This window comes from Thermobia domestica, chromosome 13 (genome assembly GCF_964235325.1).
Source record: "Thermobia domestica chromosome 13, izTheDome1.hap1.1, whole genome shotgun sequence".
Taxonomy (NCBI): domain Eukaryota; kingdom Metazoa; phylum Arthropoda; class Insecta; order Zygentoma; family Lepismatidae; genus Thermobia; species Thermobia domestica.
Genome location: NC_137466.1, coordinates 40255170 through 40275350, shown reverse-complemented (window position 1 = coordinate 40275350; position 20181 = coordinate 40255170). Strand labels below are relative to the sequence as shown.

The window sequence follows — 20181 nt, the reverse complement described above, 5'->3', positions numbered from 1 at the left end:
ATAAAAATGATCGAAAATGATCGATATTAGTGCTGAATTCATAGTTTTCGGAGATAAGATTAGGAATTGTCCATTTAAAGTTTTTATTTCAACCCAGGAAAGCGGGTAATTGACACTAGTATACAAATACTGTAAGAGGAAAGTTCCAACATAAAGAAAATAAATATTTTTTTTTTTTTGAAAAATTATAATTCTTATAATTGCTTTATTTCTAATATAAATATACATTTGTACATACATCACTTATTTTATAATATTAGCTTTATAATTTCACTGTCCCTTACGAAACTAGATATAGAAGATGAAGTATCTCAAGCTAGCGTCTGGCACTTTTTATTATGTAATAACAACAATACACCAAACGCACGTTTTAATAATGATTTAAAATTGGTTGAAGTCTTTACTTTCTTATTTACAGCATATTGTGGTTCATGTCTACGTGCCTCAAAAAAATATCTAGTATTATAACAATAGCATTTCTTTTTTATGCACAACAAAACTAGTGTAAATTTTTACTTTTTGACCTGAAGATTTAATATGAGACTAATCTTAAGACGTAATATTTCAAGAAACAAATGTGCTTACAACATTGTGAAAGGCAATATTCTTTAATTTTAAAAAAATAAATAAGTATAGCCTTTCTATTTCAACTGTGCCCCTGCTGGCACTGCTGTCGATGTGTCCTTTTACGTATCTCCCTCGAAAGAGGAGGGACAATTTGCTGCGGCCGAGATCTTTCAATTGTTGGCTGCGGAAGCATTGCCACAATGAATTTATTTTACGAACTTCGTTGTGCTTTGTCTTGTTAGCCATTCTAAGTAACGACTGAATGATAAATCGGCAACATAGCCGAAGTTATTCACTTCTTTTCTCCTAAGTAAAAGTAGGGTTTCCTCCGTAAGACGGCGGCAGGGATAGGGCCAAATTATGTTTCACATATTTTCCGAGGGCACACTTAAAATAGAAAAGTTCTAGTAAAGTAAGGCTTATCATATTAAACAATAATCACATTTATTTAATAATTTACTTTTAAAAATCTGGAAAATGATTTCTTAATATTCAACATTATGTTCCAAAAGAAAACGATGAGACGTTTATAATGATGAAGATATACATACATTTATTACGAAGTATATATTCAATATGATACATATGGAATGAAGTGTTCTATACTTGTAGACGATGTTATGAGTACGGAAATAAGCGGAACATTTGTTTGAAAATGAAGTTGCAACAGTACAAAGTTATGAACCAATATTAAGCATACAGTAATAACACTAAAAGGAAAATATATACACAGGTAAAAAATATTGTATGATATAACCAGTGAGATCTTTATAATCTAAATGAATTTTGTTACGAAAATAGCACACATATGTATGTTTCAAACTAACTATCCATATTTTGAAAAAAAAATAGGTCACACTCACAGAAACGTCTTACATTAATATATATGCCTAAAATTACAGTAACACTATGAAATATAATAATAAAATTGAGTTGGGCATGGTTTATTGTGAAATTAAATGGCATACTAAGAACACAGAGTCTAAGTTAGCTAAGAAGAAAATTTACTCACAACAGTGTGTAATGATAAATTCCGTCATAGCAGAAAGTAAATTAGTCGAATACCAGAAAAAGAAGAAGCAAATTTAGCCAAATAAATCAAGTCAATAAATAATAGTGAAAATATTGTGAAAAAAGGCAAAAACTTACTATATGACCGTATTTAAATTTCTTTATATTGTATTTAGAACTCCGTAGGGAAAGAACAAAAGGTCTACCAGTTCATATAGGGAATTGCCACCAACAACCTTGCTTCTCTCGGAACTCGACGAAACATTGGAATTTTGGCTTTTAAATGTACCAGTAATTCCAAAATTTTAATGTTGCAGTACATGCTTTGATAAATCAGTGCGTGCTTTAAGAAGTGTAATAATATAGAGATAATATAACTTACACAATATTTGGTATATTCCATGAAATTAGAACTCACAATAATTTCAAAGATATATACCGAAGACTTACAGAAAAGGTCGTAGTACATAAATATAAGTTAGTAAAGATAATTGACAAATTTTACTCTTTAAATAAGCATGAAGATATGTAATACGTACAAATTTGTTAGTGTCCAGCACTTTATTAAAGTACAATGTGAAAACAAACAAAAGGTTTTTTTTTTTTTATTCTTGAACTAAAGTACATAAATAGTTAAAGAAAATAAAAAGTGATAGTTCTAGCATAACATACGATCCTTTTTTTATTCTAGAATATATAATGTAATATTATTCAGGTATTAGGGCTTAGACATCATTAGAAAAGTAAAACAGAAAATATTCGAAAGTTAGAATATCATCTTACAACCACCTTTTTATTTATTTATTTATTTATTTATTTATTTGGTATGTTTGTTTCAAATGTAGCAAATAATGTTCAACTCACAACTTCAAAAATTCGCTACTCATTTATCGAATGTTTGAAATTAGATGTTTCTAGCACAAATAGCAAAAGCAGCTAAAATAAGACCACTATCAAAATCGAAATATTGAAATACACTATTATTTTAGTATGGAGCAATAAGAATACACAAAGAAATTAAGAAGTTCAATTACATAAGACTGTCGAAGCAAGCAATGGTATCTTGGGTGCTAACGCATATGAAGATATACACAGATCTGTAACACATATTTAGCCATATATTTCACTATTTTATATAGTTGATAGAATGATCTATTAAATTAATGCCTAGGAATGTAAAATATTTTATCACTTGAAGTGAACCACTATAATTGGACGGTGCTATGCATCAATTGACCAAGCCCATTTTGCGATTATCGAGATTTTTTGACATCAGTGAGTAGGAGACAATGTAAATAATGTAAAAAAAAAAAAAATAGTTTGAAATCCTACTATTTGCTTAAACGTTCAGGAAAAGCTATTTGACCAAACGCCAAGCAATGGATCGTAATAGTAACTTGTTTCTGTTTCCTTCAATATCTCAGAACCGTGTTTTGGCGTTTATTCAATTGATGCATAACACCGTTCAATGAGATGTTTAGAAATGTATTCAGGATTTTAAAATACTCTAAACTTCGTAAAATATCTGAAATGCAACATAAATGCAACATAAATTTAGTGTTATAAATTCTGAACATTTAATTTAAATCCACAGACATTTCTTGCATCAGAGTAGCCATTTTCTTTTATGATTCTTGTAATAAAATAACTCATGAGTATACTTTTGTCATACACATCCCTTTCAGAAAGACTTGTCAAACAATATTTTACACGAAAATGTTGCTTTACGCGCTCCATTTTGAATCCAAACATGTGAATGATATATTCCTATTCCCGAAAGAAGACAGAAAGATATACGTATCAAATGTTCTGTCCTTATGTCTAATAGCTCAAGAAAGACAGCTAATATTAGTAAAATTTCCCGCTCTTCTCTCTTCGAGGTAGAATTTCCCGATTTGTGCAAGTAAATGCGCTATTTGTATACCGTGCGAAATTTCAAGCAACTTAAAGGAAAAGATAATACAGTAAAAACAGCTCCTCTTTTCCTTGTAATGGAATTTGAAAATATCGAGAAAATGAATGTCCTCCAATGTTACAGGAAAATCTCTAGAGGAGAAATTTTCATCGTTTACAAACGAATTGGTCAGTTTATTGAAGTTTTCGCATTGTTAGCAAATTTCTCATAGAAAATCCATGAGAGCTTCGATGGTTTGATAATTGTGTCACCAAAGTGAAACAACCGGTCATTATGAGAAAGTTAGATACAGGATTATGTGTTCCCCAAAAATTTATGTGATTCTACTCACAGCAATTTGTCTAAGATACTTGAAGCACATATTGCAATAGGAAAAGCGTGCTAAAGAACCATAAGATGGAAAGTAATGAGGACATTTAAATAAAAATGTATTTAATTGCATCACTTATTTCAAAATATTGTCTACTAAAGAATTTTCATAATTGTACTTATTTAACAATATTTACAACTAGAATTAAGTACGTTTTCAATGGTCTAGCCAAATATACATAAAAAACACTTTCAATATAAAGATGTAAACATGAAAGAAACTGGGTAATATTACCTTATTCCTAGCATAGCGGGTAATTGGGACAAGAAGATGGATTTATACCGGCAGGATACCTTGGGAGAGCTGAGTGCAAACTGTTGTAGTTACCTCCAAGGCCTCCTGCAGCTCCTCCGAAATTACCAACGGCTCCTAAGTTGTAAGTTGACGCAGCTCCAGATCCACCGTAAGTGTTGTATGCAATGCCTTGTGCAGCAGCAACTGGACTGAAGCTACTGAAAGCCTGCCCACCATAGTTGCCCTGCCCAAATCCTTGTCCAAAACCACCAAACACGGAAGAACCAGCAAGACCCGTACCTTGGGCAGCAGGATTGCCATAGTAAGCTCCTTGTGACGCACCTGCTCCCAAATTACCATAGAAAGTTCCCTGAGAGCCTCCTGCACCTCCAGTGTTGCCATAGTAAGTGGCTTGTCCCAGACTACCTTGAGCTGCAGTGTTGCCATAGAAAGTACCCTGTCCTGTTCCGGCCCCTGCTACAGGGGTATGCCCACAAAATGGGTAATTGGGGCAATCTTGAGGAGAGACACCAGCTGGGTACTGCGCTGGGGAAATGGCAGAAACCATTCCGAATATGGCACTACATATTATCTGCAATGAAATAATAACAGTGGTGTTAAAAGGTTCAGTTTTCAAGTAATACACGATTTAACTGCATTAAATATACCACTTTATCTGACAAAAGCAAAATTAAAGGTGTATATTAACTCGACTAAAACATTTGTCTAATCTCAAACTATTTGTCTAAGTCTGAACTGTGGCAGTTGATACAGTTCCATAATGCAAGACAAAAGACAACCGACTTTGGACAGAAACCATATAGGTATATATAGTATCAGGAAATCAGGTTTGAACTACACGAGTGAATGCCCTAAAACTACTATTTGTTACTTTATTTTGGGTATTTTATTTATTTTAAGACTTTTCATACTTTTAATTATTATAACAACAGTGGGTGGATTTTGTAATCTCATTTTCATATTTTAGTGGAAGAAAATGGTATCGTAGTAATCTTTTTCATAAAAAAACATACGAGGGTAAGTCAATATGTATCATCTCTCAATTTTTATTATTTACTATTACAAGAGTACAATGTTTTCATTCATATTATTTTTCAACATAGTCACCCTGGTTTTCAATTCAGTTGGTCTACCGTTGCACAAGCTTTCCGATATCCTCTGCAAAAAGGCTTTTGGTTGCGCAGTAAGCCACGAATGCACCGCTTCCTTCACCCGTTGATCGGAGTTAAACAACGGCTTCTGAGAGCATCTTTAAACGGACCAATGATATGGTAATCTGACAGGACTAGATTGGGACTTGTGGACGCATGTGGACACGCATTGTTATGCAACACAAGAATGCCTTCCGACATTCGACCTGTGCATTTATAACGATTTGTAGGCTTCAACTTGCTTACCAGCACATCACTGTACCTTTTACTGTTTGTTGTTGACTCCCTTCTCCAACTAATGTTTCAGGATTGGCCCTTCTGAGTCCCAAAACACTGAGCATCACTTTCCTGCAGAAGGTTGTCTCTTGTATTTCTTCTTGATGGAAAATTCGGCGTGCTTCCATTCCATGCTCTGGCGTTTGCTCTCTACAAATCCACATTTCATCTCCAGTGATGATTCGCCTGAAAAACGCTTCACCGTCTTTAGCATAGCGGTCCAGTAGGTGCTGACAGATTCTCACATGGTTTCGCTTGTGTTCTTATTCGAGTTTTTTCGGAACCCATGTCGCACAGACTTTGTGAAAGTTGAGTCTGTTATACACGATGACATATGCAGAACCATGACTAATCTATATGCAGGTTGCCACTTCACCAACAGTCACTTATTTGTTATTCAAAATCAAGGCACAGACTCTTTCAATAATGTTATCATTTGTAGTTGAAGCTGAACATCCTGTTCATTGCTCATCCTTCATGCTCGTTCGACCATTTTTGAACTGTTCGCTGTGATAAAACATTGTCATTCTATTGTGCCGAAAATCTTCTATGAATTTCCGCTCCGGGCACACATTCAGACAACAAAAAGGATGACAGAACGCTATTCTTCTTTGGTGCACACACAGCCCATCTTTACTTCGCAACATCCCAAAGCGGATTGACATGGTAAGGCTGCAATCTACTAGGGATGGTCAGAACTGGTTCCTCGATTCTGAACGGATCCGGTTCTAGAATATCTGGTTCCAGAACAGGTTTTTCGGATCCGGTTCCCAAGACCCGGTTTCAGAACCGGTTTTTCGGATCCAGGCCTGCAACCGGTTCTGAAAACCCGATCTCCAAGAACCGGTTCCTCGCAGAACCGGTTCCGCCGGAACCGGAAGTTTGTGGCCATGCCTACAATCTACCACAGCAAAGCCAACGGTGACACCTAGCGTCTGGTGAGCACACAATGCCGTAGAAACAGAAAAGGAACAAGAATATTGCAGTTACTTATTGACTTAACATCTTACATATCTGATTTCTACTCCACCAAAGTGAAACTAAAATGGATTTCAAACATGGAGATTAATATTAATACCAGATGTAGTAGATGTATTAGGTCCCGTTAAAACACAGGAATAAGAATGGAGATGAAAGTTTTTTCTTAGGATGATGAATCCATACCAAAGAACCCTTTCCTGCGCTATAGTCTGGAACACAACACTCTGGCATAACAGAAGTGGCAGGAAGTGTTGCCAAAAGAATATCTAAAACACCCACTACAGCACATCAAAATATACGAATTGTGTACCAAAATAACATACCGTTTTCCCATAATCACGTAGATTTCAATTCTTGAGTTGTATACTTTTGTCATTTTCAGCACAATTCCGAGAGGGTTTCTCGACTGGAAAGGTCTGTCTCGTAAGGACAGATATTACTGGAGGATAGTTCCTAGGATCAGAATGAATGAGGGACTGCTTCAATGATCTTATGCTGTAAAATGTCTTCTTCTTTCTCGGGAGGTCTTCTCTTTATTCAGCTGTTAAGGGACCTAATGTGAATCGATCCCTTTTCCGATCGACAATTTCAAGTGATTTCGATCCGATCGACAATTTCAAGTGATCTGTCAAAATTTTTTTCACAATGCAATTAGTAAATCGGGTAAGATTAGATACATCCTCAACAGTTAGCCTCCTGTCCACATGATCAGGGTCTCAATAGGAGATTTTTTTTTTAGGTGGTTACACAAATTGGCATGCGGAACTTGACATAACTCCAATTAATCCCAGTCCTCCCGTAAATTCACGGCCACACTTTTGTACAATACAGGCAGCAAAGATCGTGTCCTCTCGAATACCCCTCAACTAGTGATAAATGTCGATTACTTTTCCCACAACATGTAGACAAAATCTTAATTAGGCACCTCTATAATGAAACCCATCATTTCAGGTTAACATTAAAATAGGCTTTTTTTCACAGGTAAAATATGAAAAATGAACATAGAAACTTAAAATTTTGCACAGTTAAGCCTTAAATCCTAAAATTAATGCAATTGTAATTATATTAATCTACTATTATCAGCAGTGGTGTTATTGTAGTTCTTTAATAACCCGTTTTGTATATATGTATATATATATATATATATATATATATATATATATATATATATATATATATATATATATATATATATATATATATATATATATAAAATTTTTCTCAGTGTTCCACAAGATGACAATGTCACAGTTTAAAACCAACAAAAAATGAGCTATATACAGCTCCGTTTGTAATGTTTATAACTTTGGATTCTGTTGTCAAATATTTGAATATTTTTTATATAAAACAAACGAAAATAATAATGAAGTTTATTTGAAATTTTTAAAATACTGTAATAGGATTCCACTAATGAAAGTGTTACGTTGGTTGCACTTGTAACCAAAAAGAAGTAGGTATTTGTATAGAATAGTACATTTTATACAGCCTTATGACAGTTAAAGAAAATAGCGTAACAATCTGAAACTTTATAAAAGGAAAGAAATTCGTAATATAAATTAACTCTGATTTTCATACATTTACATTTGTAGCAGCACTAAATACAGTAGAGCGTCGATTATCCGAACTCGGGCAACCGAACGACCGCTTAACCGAACTGTGTACTCGCTCGCACCTGTTACTCTCCCACCCTACCGTCCATCATCGCCCTCACTCCCAAACCAAGTTTCCCACAGTAGTCGCCGCACTGAACCACCGCTGGCGGAACATTGCTTCTAATGGGGCCTTCATAAGGCACTGCTGACCGGTCAAGCCGCCAGTCGCTGTGTTTCAACAATCAGCACACTTCTTTTTATGAATAAATTTACTGTACAGTACTTCTTTTTGGCAAATAAACATGTACAGTTCGATTATCCGAACAAACCAGTTTTCCGAACACCCATGTCCCCCAATTACTTCGGATAATCGACGCTCTACTGTATTTAAAATTGTATCCTTTGGAAGTTTCAGGTCTGTATTCATATTAACAGGTGCTTGGGGTCCTGGGTTCGATCCCAGCCCCCGCCAAGAGAACTTTGTGGTGGAAAACACCGCGTGCGTGGGTTTTCTCGGGGTTCTCCCGTTTCCTCCCACTTTCTTCATTCCACCATTTTCATTCATCACTCATCATCACCGTCTCCTTTAGCCTAACCGTGGGACGTAAAACTCAAAGATTTCATTTCATTTTTTTTCATATTAACAGCACGTAAGTCAAATTTTTAATTCGAAGTCTTCCACATTAAATGGATGTCTATTTTGAAAATGCAAGTTAGTTCCGTTACGGTGGTTCGGATTCCACCCTTTAACTTGTTCGTTTAAGGTTGATGCTGAAAAGGAACGGTGAACTTTAAAAAGTAGCAGTGTCACGTGTACAGCACGTGAGGAGCTTAGTTTGTATGCTGTAACATTTTCTCAATGAATATTGAAACCAGAAGTAGTGGTAGATTTCTGTTACTTTTACTTTTAGTAGAAAGATTAGAGTAGAAGTAGAATATATTCTTAAGACGCTTGGTTGATTCCAGAATACCTCTTCTTGCAGAGTGTCTACCGGTCAGGGAGAGTCAGGAAATTTGTGGCGCCAGGGAAAATATCAGGAAATTTGTGTTGTTAGTGCAGAGGTGTACCCAAGGAGAACAAACGACATTCGATTTGCAACTTTAGATAGATTTAGCATTTTTTTGCGAGTTCTGTATATAGCAGCATACCAAAAGCAGATAGATGAAATGTGGTAAAGGTATCACATGCAAAATCGTATTGTCTAGTTCACTACATTTTTGCTTTTCGAATAATTTTATTTGTTTTGAAGTTATTACAGAAAAACTCTAAAATTAGCGGTAGTTTAATTTTGCTGTAGTGAAGACTTGTCACAAAAATGTTTAAAAGCGTGATTTCTTTTTTATCATTAATATTATTTATTATATCCTTAAATACGACTCATGCGATTTTGTTATCTCATTAACAAATGTTTCATAAATATCTCTAATACACGATAGTCATTTATGCTTTTAAAAGTCCACAAACGGTAGTTTACTTTTAAGACTGAGTTTTCATGCAACGAACTTATCCGGAAAAACAATTTTATTCGTACTAAAAAAAAAAAAAAAAAAAAAGGTTTTAGTATAATTACAGCATAACATGTCCAAGTTTAAGAAATTAGAGCAAGAAAGCTCAGTACGGTGGATTGTATCTTTTATTTACACACATAAAGGCGAAATCAAAAGGAAAAGAACTTTCTGAAAATAACGGTTTTTATTCTATGAATAGTTTATTGGCGCATTTCTTATAACGTGATTCTAATTTTGTTCGGAGTCAAAACTTATATTTCAACTGATAATAATAATAATAATAATAATAATAATAATAATAATAATAATAATAATAATAATAATAATAATAATAATAATAATAATAATATAATGTGTAATACGTAGTCTATGTATGGTGAGTTATTAATTTATTTACACTTTGAAGCAGGACTTTCATGTTCGTAACACTTACTGTTTCATTTGAAATCATGAAAGAAAGCGTAAGTAATATTTCAAATGCAATTAGAACGTACAAAGAAACCGCCTTCAGAGAGAGGAAAAGAAATACTGCTGCGGATAATTTGCAGAGATCTTAACACGAAATGCTTTTAATTAAGATGATACCTGGGTTATTAAAGCATTACTTCATGTCCCGTTAACGTAGATAGATAACTGAATCGTAGTTTTCGTCACGCGTTTCAGTACGATTTACTACTAATAAATTATATAGTGTTGGTTTTTCTTTTAATGGACGGTATAGAATGGTTGCCAGTAGTCTTTGAATATACTGCATTTGCCAAATCTGTTTGAAAAAATATTTGAAATTGACTAGATACCAGTGGCGTATTTACGATTTTGTTGCGGGGAGGGCTTTGCTAACTTTATTCCTGGAAATGTGAAAATTCTGCAAGATATTTCATTTACTTTATTTGAAATTTTTACTAGTAGTAGTAGTATCTAGTAAATAAGATTTCGGGGGGAAGGGGCTTAAGCCCGGAAGCCATCCCCTTAAATACGCCACTGCTAGATACAAAGAATTTTGGAGTTCCTCTCCAATTTCCACCTCCCGTAGAGCGACGAGTTTTATTTTGCAGGACGAAACACTAATTAGTACTTTAGTTTATTAGTGGTAAATAAAAACAACAGTTATTATAATGGAACGCGAGTTTAGAGGATATAGAAGGTGTTTCAAAACAACACCGACGAAGTTTAGGGGGTGATTCCTGATACCAAGATAAAACTAAAAGTATAGACCAATCTGGGTGCACAAATGCTTCCTTTCGGAGTTATAGGTTGTCGAAAACGTCAAAAAAATGAACTTTAAAGGTCTATACCTCCAATAGTATGGGACCTATCGTAGTCGGTTCAAGACTTCACTTAGGAACTAATACGTGCCCTTTCCAAAACTACATGTTTCAGAATCTTAAGGTACTCACGCAACAATTTTTGTAGGAGTTTGGCTACGAGCATATAGTTTGAAGTACTCAACTACCCCTATAAAAATGGTTGCGGAAGTATCACAGGATTCTGAAACATGGTTATTTCTATACGAACATACTAATTTCTAAGCGAAATCTTGACCCGACTACGGTAGGTCCCATAGTTTTGGAGCTATGGACCTTTAAAGTTCATTTTTTGACGTTTTCGGCTCTCATGTTCTTAGCAGCGTATAGCTCCGAAAGGAAGCATTTATGCACCCAGATTGATCTATACTTTTTGTCTTATCTTGGTGTCAGGAATCATCTCCCAAACGTTGTCGGTGTTGTTTTGAAACGCCCTGTATATTGAATTTATTGTTAAGAGGACTAATTATTATAGTACTTATGATTTGGGTGAAAAATGTTTGTTAGAATATGGTAATGCAATGAACGGTGTTGGTCGAAGTATGTATTCCAGTGTCAGGTAGTGCTATTAAAAACATGTCTTTTCAGATATCAGGTTCAATTAGGGTTGAAAATTATATTGTGGCAATCCGGAAGTTAGGAGCACTGTTACCTAAAATACTAATATATTAGTGATATTGACATTTGTGAACATGAAATAACTGCGGAAGCAGATATGCGTTTCCATTTAGTAGTCTTGTTACTCTCAAAGCAATGCTATTAAGGTGTCTTGTATAGCCTATTCATTCACTTTACTGGGTTTTTATCTTGCATATTGTTACAACTAGCAGGTATTTCTCAATTTAATGGAAAAACTTGGACACACACCAGATACATAGGTTGGGAGCGTTCAGGAAGGGACCGCAGCCCAGGGCTTTTATTAGTGATACGTTAGACTAAACTACATACTACGTAAGGAGCAGTAGAACGACCGTGTGCAGTGATGTAAAAGATGGGATACCTCTTTGACTTTGAAAAGGAGCAAATTGTTGGCGCTAGGTCATGTAGTGCGAGCGTGACGAAAGTGGTAAGATTATTGGGTGTATAGCGAAGTGATGGCATGCATTATAGTAACTAAATAATATCAGAGTAAAATGCTAATCTTTTTTGTGCAAAATCGATCTGGCTAGAGATGGGTTCAAGGGAAGACTTTGTAGGAACCTCTCTTGTAGGAACCTTTGAAGACATTACCTAGACACAGTGACTACTACTAGTAAACCCTCCCAAAACTTAGGACCCCCTCGAACATAAATTTATGGGTACGCGCCTGTAGCTGATAGCGTACTAAGTGAATTAAATAAAGTAGGTTTTAATGAATAATATTTACAGTACTATGTATCATTTTCTTTTAACAGTTTTAACGTACCAATAATAATTTATTTCTAATACGATCTGTAGCAAGAAGATAATCTAAAAATTAACGCCATCTCCTGAACAAGTTATATTCTTCTTAGTGGAAATAATTTTTTCCACTGTTAAATACATTAGTTGGAACCTGTTCACGGATAAAAACTTACACAAACGCAAGTATACACATCCTGATACGATCTTGCTGAACAGTGGCAAATATGAGTGTTTATTGTGCTGGTAGTACCGTTCAGTTCTGGCTTAAGAGTCTTGCCTTGAATACAAACCGAGCAGTAGATCGGATTTCAGTTTACAGTAGTAGGTATTGAAATGAAATGAAATCTTTAGTTTTACGTCCCACGATTATGCCGGTTAGGCTAAAGGAGACGGTGATGATGAGAAATGAATGAAATGGTGGAATGAAGAAAGTGGGATGAAACGGGAGAACCCCGAGAAAACCCACGAGCATGATGTTGTAGTAGGTATTGTTGCCCATGAGACGAGACGAAGTGAGAAATATGGATTTCTCGTCTCTTCTCGTAAATTTACTAAAAGTCTCGTTTCGTCTCGATTCTTTCTTTCTCTTTTTGTCTTAATTCTTTTTTGTCTAAATTTTTTTTTTCTCGTCACGTCTCGTACGTTTATATGTAAAATTTTTGTCTGACTTTTTTTCTTAATATCATCTAGAAGGTATCCGAATCCTTCTGCATCAAAAGATGGACACGAAAGATGTTATTTAACAGTATTCAAATCATATTTATTATACTAGTTGTATTGTGTAATGACTCGCGTACTTTTAGCTGTCAATAAATGTTCTTTATTCTATTCGTACAATCACTTTAGCAATTTCTAATATTTACACTATGAATCATGTAACAGTGTTTCAAATCTAATACTTGGATGAACTAATGATGACCACAAAGCTCGTTGTGGTCCACCACCACCAATTGTCACACATCTCGGCTAATTTTGAATTAAAAAAGTCACTTCTAGTATCGTCTAGTTCCGAATTTGAAGAAAGTACTTCTTCTTTTTTTTTTTTGTAGTTTCGAATTTAAAAAGGTACTTCTCGTCTCGTTTAGTTTAGAATTTAAAAGGCACTTCTAGTCTCGTATAGTTTCGATTTTTAACAGTCACTTCTACTATCGTCTCGTTCCGAATTTGAAAAAGTACTTCTCGTTTTTTCTAGTTTCGAGTTTAAAAAGGTACTTGTCGTCTCGTCTAATTTCGAACTTCCAAGGGCACTTCTCGTTTCGTCTAGTTTCGAATTCAGAAAGATACTTCTTGTCTCGTCTAGTTTCGAATTTAAAATGACACTTCTCGTCTCGTCTAGCTTAAAATTTAAAAAGCACTTGTCGTTTCGTCAGTTTAGAAATGTAAAGAGGAACTTTTAGTCTTATTTAATTTCGAATTTTTAAAAGTCACTTCTAGTAAAGTTTAGTATTTCGAATTTAAAAGGCATTTCTAGTCTCGTCCAGTTGCGAATTTTAAAAGATACTTCTCGTCTCGTCTAGTTTCAAATTTAAAAAGATACTTTTCGTCTTGTCTAGTTTCGAGTAAGAGACCCGGGTTCGATTCCTGGCAGGAGCTCATATGGTTCGGATTCCACGTTAGTCAATAGGTTCACGTCTCATATAGCCTAACTGCTGAACGGGGCGTTAAACTCAAAATCAACTCAACTATACTCGTCTAGTTTTGAATTTAAAAAGACACTTGTAGTCTCGTCCAGTTTCGAATTTAAAAAGGTACTTCTCGTCTGGTCTAGTTTCGAATTTAAAAAGTCACCTCTAGTATCGTCTAGTTCCGAATTTGAAAAAAGTACTTCTTTTTTTTCTAGTTTTGATTTTGAAAAGGTACTTCTCGTCTCGTCAAGTTTAGAATTTAAAAAGGCATTTCTCGAGGCAATTAGTATCGAATTTAGAGGCAATACTCGTCTCGTGTAGTTTCGAATTCAGAGAGGTATTTCTCGTCTCGTTTAGTTTCGAATTTAAAAGGCACTTTTTGTCTCGTCTAGTTTTGAATTTAAAAATGTACTTCTTGTCTCGTCTAGTTTCGAATTCAAAATGATCCTTCTCGTCCCGTCCAGTTTGGAATTTAAAAAGCACTTCTAGTCTCGTCTGGTTTCGAATTTTAAAGGTCACTTCTCGTCTCTAATTTCATTAAAAAAAAAAAAAAGCACTTCTCGTTTTGCCTACTAGTAGTACGTAATGTTTCCTATAGCCTCAGTGCAGAAAAGTGTTTCAAACAGCAAATAATCAAGCAGTATTTTGATATGATGAACGGACTAACATGAACTCAGTCAGTAATATACATCGTACCATTCAAGGCAACCAGCCAATTGCAATTTATTATTATATCCTGGCAATCTTTCAGGAAATAAATATAAAATATAATTGTTTTCTCATTAATAAAGCGATAACAATGAAATGATGAAAGAAATATTGGCTAATAAAATGTTTGGCGTTGAAACATTCTAATTATCATTTCAGCTCAAATTATATTGTAAACACATACGCCATGTCTGCCTTTAGTAGAAAGCTCTTTCTTGTAAAATGTTCTTAAGACATAAAATATTGGCAGTAGAACCTGTTCTTTAATTGCTTTGATAGGTGTTCTGCATTATCTCTTGACATAAAATATTCATCGAGTGTTATTTTTATGGTACATTTACAGCTTGTAAGGACACGGAAGTTAAACCATCATTTCAGCCGTTTGCAATATTTGAACACAACATTAAGTAGCGTTCGACATTGTCTCAATTACCTTCGGTGTCACATCAAGTGATCTATGTGATTACAAGCACTACTTGAATAATAAAATACTACGTTAATTTGGTATCATTGTAGCAGTGGAATGCATTTCACTTTCAGTATCTGCAATCATTCCAAGTGTAGTCAAGGATTCAAATATTATTTTATCCTTGACCAACAAAGTCCTGCCTGCTTGTACCTTTTTGTATACCATTCAAAAGAATAGTTCATATTTCATTTTGTTTTAAGAAGTTAAATATTTGTAATAAGAAACTGACGGATATTCCTTGGTCAGATTGTAAGGTCTAACTGTATATTGGGCTTTGTAATTCATAGTAAGCATACTCATAACATTTACTTACAACAGAGAAAAAAGTTAAAATTTATTTAATGTAAGAAAAAGAAGTATCAGGTTTCTTTTTGTCTTGTATCTTTCTTTTCTTTTCTTTTCTTTTCTTTTTCCAAATAGCCAACAAAAAGCAACAAGTATAACATAGTCGGTGAACTGGATTGAGAAGCTGCTGTTCTGCAAATTTGGTCCTGCCAGAGCTCGGGCGCCAAATATGGATATCTTCATTCCCTAAACGATGGGCTACTTGCCCACCAAATTTGGTTTAGATCCGGCCAGTGGTTACAGAGAAATAAAGTACCACATACTTACACACACACATACACTTTGAGCCAGGTGCGGGTCCAGGACAGACTTCTAGGAGGAGGGGAGGAGGCGGTGGGTTGTAATACTGCTACTTAGAGCTACATTTAAGAGCTCGAAACTCTGGGATGTGTTTTATTTATAAATAAAATAAAAAAAAAGTTTTCTCTTCTGGGGGTGGGGCGATTGCCTCCCCTGGATCTGCCCCTGCCTTGAGCGAAACTATTATGTAAGTTCTCGTATGCTTACACTGGGAGTTAATATAGAAATGTGAACTTGTATTATTATTATTATTATTATTATTATTATTATTATTATTATTATTATTATTAATTACTGAAGAATAAATCCTAAACTAAACCAAAATGGCAGTACTGAAATCGGGCCATCTTTCTTTTCTTCAATATAGCCTTAAACTAAAACCAAACTTCTAAATTTTGAACTCGTCTACTTTTCCTCTAAATAAAGAATGAAATGAAATGAAATATTTCAGTTTAACATCCCACAATTATATATGCCCTTTAGACTAAGGGAGACGATGATTAAGAGAAGTGAATAATGATGAATCATAATGATAATGAATAATGATGAAGAACTGGTAGAATGGGATAGTGGGCGTGCCAAGGGAAAACCCACGGATAATATGATGTCCACCACAAACATCTTGGTCGGGGATCGAGCCAGGGACCCTACGTACCAGAGATAAGCGTTCTACCACTGAACTAACGTGCCCTGCCTTTCTCTAAATAAGTATACAACAAAAGGTAAATTAACATTTTCATACTGGTTTTCTTCTTATATATCGCTCCGAGAAAACAAAAGGCAATTTTGAAACGTTACTTTTCTTTTTTTTTTTTAATTGTATAACAAAGAACAATATTGAATTTGATCATTTTTTTTTAATTTGCTAGCTTTAAAAAGTAAATTTTGAAGTTTGTAGTTGTTTACTTTCTTCAAAATACCATAAACTTCAAGGTACAATTGAAATTTCGCCACTTTTTTCATAATAGCCACCAGTGGCGTATTTACGATTTTGTTTCGGGGGGGGGGGCTTTGCCTGAATATGTGAAACTTCTCCAAAGTATTTCATATACTTTAGTATAGTAAATAAGATTTCGAGGGGGCTTAAGCCCGGAAGCCCTCCCCCTAAATACGCCACTGATAGCCACGAACTAAAAGTAACTTCTAAAATCCTTATCTTTTCTTTTTCTCCAAATAACTATAAGAAGAGATAATATTGAATTTATATCTGGTGGTGCACAAAAAACGGCTCGCCACAGACAGGCAGACTGTGCATTATCGTCTATTGTTGCGACCAGCGTTGCCAGATCTAGCATAATGATGATAGATCTAGCATAATTTGCATGTCTTTAGCATCTAGCATCTTGCTTTTAGCATCCTGCCCAAATCTAGCATAATATCAGCAAGTTTATCAAAAAGCCGTAAAACCTGGAGATGTGAAAGAAGTTGATCGCGAGAAGGAGAACAGCAGAAATGTATCCTCTCCCATTGATTCATACAGTCAGTAAACAATACAGGCAGTCTTATTTTCCGAAGTAGGTTAGAAACTCTGCTTTGGGCTTTTTTTTTTTTTTTTTTTTTGGCTACACCCAGGTTTTTCTAATACTTTAACTGCAAGGCATGGCCGGAGCTATGGGGGTCATTCTCCCCACAACTTTTTGACAACTTCACTATATTTATTTCTGACTTCATGACCATCTTTATTCCTGAAATGAAAGGTCCGAGACCGACCAAAAGTTGCCCCCAGCAGACAATTCCCAACTCCGCTTATGCTGCGAGGTAACTTTCTTTCAAAATATGTAAACAAATACTTTGCATTCATTTATACGATATATACGCCATTGAGTCTGGCAACGACTGCACTAGTTTAGTTGAGTTAAAGCTTTGGTGCGTGAAGCATTGAGTTCTATCCACGCATTCTTGCGCTCTGCGTATTTTAAGTTACGTTATCGTATCTCAGCTTCGGTTTTTTTCTTTCAAAACTCCTGAATTAGTAATTATGAGGATCTAGCATAATTTGCCAGAATCTAGCATAATTTCGATCACGTTTTGGAATAATTCCGAGCTGTGAGTCTGGCAACGCTGGTTGCGACAACGTTTGTGTAGTATATTGTCAGTTTTCAGTACGAAAGCCGTGAAGACTTTGTTAAGATGTTTGAAGTATATCTCAGCGAGATGTATTCTCTACAAGAAAGAGTCACAATAGTGGAGGCGTACGTGTCTACGTGTCTAAAGGTTCATTTAAGGAAACGAAAAACATCTTTACAAGGAAGTTTCCTGGCGTTTCATACGGGCAAAGAGCAGTAGATATAAAGCATTTGGTGAAGAAGTTGCGTACTACAAGTGCAGTGTGGGACGAAAAAAAGAATGAACTCCGTCTGTTTGTACACCTGCTGTGATCGCGGATATTCAAGCACGCATAATCCAGTGTCCAAACAAGTCGACACCGAAATTGTCACAAAAAGTGAACATTTCGCGTAGATCTTGTCAACGTGTCTTAAAAGATCTACGGATGAAGCCATACAAAGTGGCATGTGTCCAAGAACTGAAGGAGGTAGATAACCAAAAATGTGTGAATTACTGCACATGGTTACTTGAAATGGTCGTAATGAAATGTTGGACCAATACTGTATTTCATGAGTGATGAATTCTGGTTCCATCTGACAGGACATGTAAAAACCCAAACGAGCAGATACTGGTCAACAACCAATTCCCATAAGATTCCTGAGGAACCTTTTAACGATCAGAAAATAGGAGTCTAGTGTGCTGTGCCAGGAAGTCAGATTATGGGTCCCATATTTTTTGAAACAACAGTAAACAGTAATGTATATATGCGAGTATTTGAGGAATTTTAAGTGCAGTTGACGCCACATGATCGTTTCTATGCCTTGGTTCAACACGATGGGGCAACCCGTCATACTTCACGCTAGTCACTACCACGAATTCTTGAAATATTCACAGAAGAAAGGACTGTCAGCGAAGGATTGTGGCCGCCGCGTTCGCCAGAGCTGGACACTTGTGACTTTTATCTGTGGGGTAATCTAAAGGGAAAAATGTACGCAAATATTCCAAAAACATTAGAAGACTTGAAGGACAATATTCGTAATGTGATTTTGGCAATTAATGGGGCAGAGTTGCGCACAGTGTATAATAACATGTTAGAGCGTGCACAAAAATGCATTGAAACACGAGCCGGTCATTTTCAGCATCTACTATAAAAAACAAGATCACTTCGGTAAAAAAGTAGGTAAATAAGTAAAGTAAGTGCATTTCACTAACCAAATCTTTGCACTTTGTATGTATTTTTGTATATGGTGGTGTGGTGTGCTTAGCCGGTTTTTCGTGCGCCATCCAGTATCAGTTTTCTTTTCTCGAAACAACTATAATGCAAAGGGAAGTATTAAAATTCATACTTTTGTTCCCTCTTTTTTTTCTTTCTAAAAAGCAATATTGAAACCAGTGGCGGATCCAGGGGGCGATCGGAGTGATTGCCCCCCACAGAAGAGAAAACTTTCATATTTTATATATATAAATAAAACCCATATCAGAGTTTGAAGCTCTTAAAAGTAGCTCTAAGTAGCAGTATTGCAACCCACCGCCCCCCCAAGAAGTCTGTCCTGGATCCACCCTTGATTAAAAAGCAAAAGACAATACTGAAATTTGACTAGGTTCGTTTTCATTTCCAAATAGCCATAAACTGAAAGTAAAGTTTGAAATTTCGTAACAGCTTATTTTTTAAGTAAGCATAAAATAAAAGCTAATGTTGAAATTAGTAGTATTTGCTTAGTTTCCTAATGACCATAAAATAAAAGGCAATATTAGTACTTGTTGAAATTATTATTTCAAAGCGTACCTGAAATTTCAACGAGTCATTGAAAACGACCCCGATAAATCAGGTCAGACTGAAACTAATAATAGCCGAATGCTACTTCTAAAATGTAATGTAAACTTATTTCCATGTTAGGGTGCAGAAAAGACATTCATTATTGAAATTATAACGTTAAATTGTGCGCCTCTTTTACAACCACTATCGTTTTGTTCATGAATGCAAGGCAAAAATATTTAACGTATTCTTTCAACTCGCATCTATCGGGTGGTTCATAGGCAAAATAAAAATAAATAAACAAATAAATAGATAAACAATAAAAATAAAATAAAATAGTTAAATGGAGGTTACTGACAGTGGCGGATCTAGCCCGGGGATGGGGGGCCTACGACCCCTTCCCAGTTTTCTGAGTAACAAAAGTAATGTAAGCTATCATTTATGTATTTTTTGAAGTTTATAGTAAACTCATGATATACCTATCATAGACTGAGTTCTAGCAGCTTCCCCCAGTTTTTAACTTCTAGTTCCGCCTCTGGTTACTGTTTCAGCAAAAACTTCTTTAAAAAGAAAAACATTGACATAATATAAAAAGAAAATAATTTGCTTCCAAGTTAC

At 35.2% G+C, this 20181-nt stretch overlaps 1 protein-coding gene across 1 annotated transcript in view; it reads right to left on the bottom strand.

The window, feature by feature from the left end:
- Nucleotides 1–209: 209 nt before the first annotated feature.
- Nucleotides 210–20181, bottom strand: part of LOC145669172 (uncharacterized) — a 45910-nt gene continuing 25938 nt past the window's right edge. Inside the window, exon 2 of the mRNA XM_081737502.1 lies at nucleotides 210–4689. Within this exon, the coding sequence (XP_081593628.1) occupies nucleotides 4105–4689 (585 nt within the window). The 3' untranslated portion in view covers nucleotides 210–4104. The remainder of the gene's footprint in view (nucleotides 4690–20181) is intronic.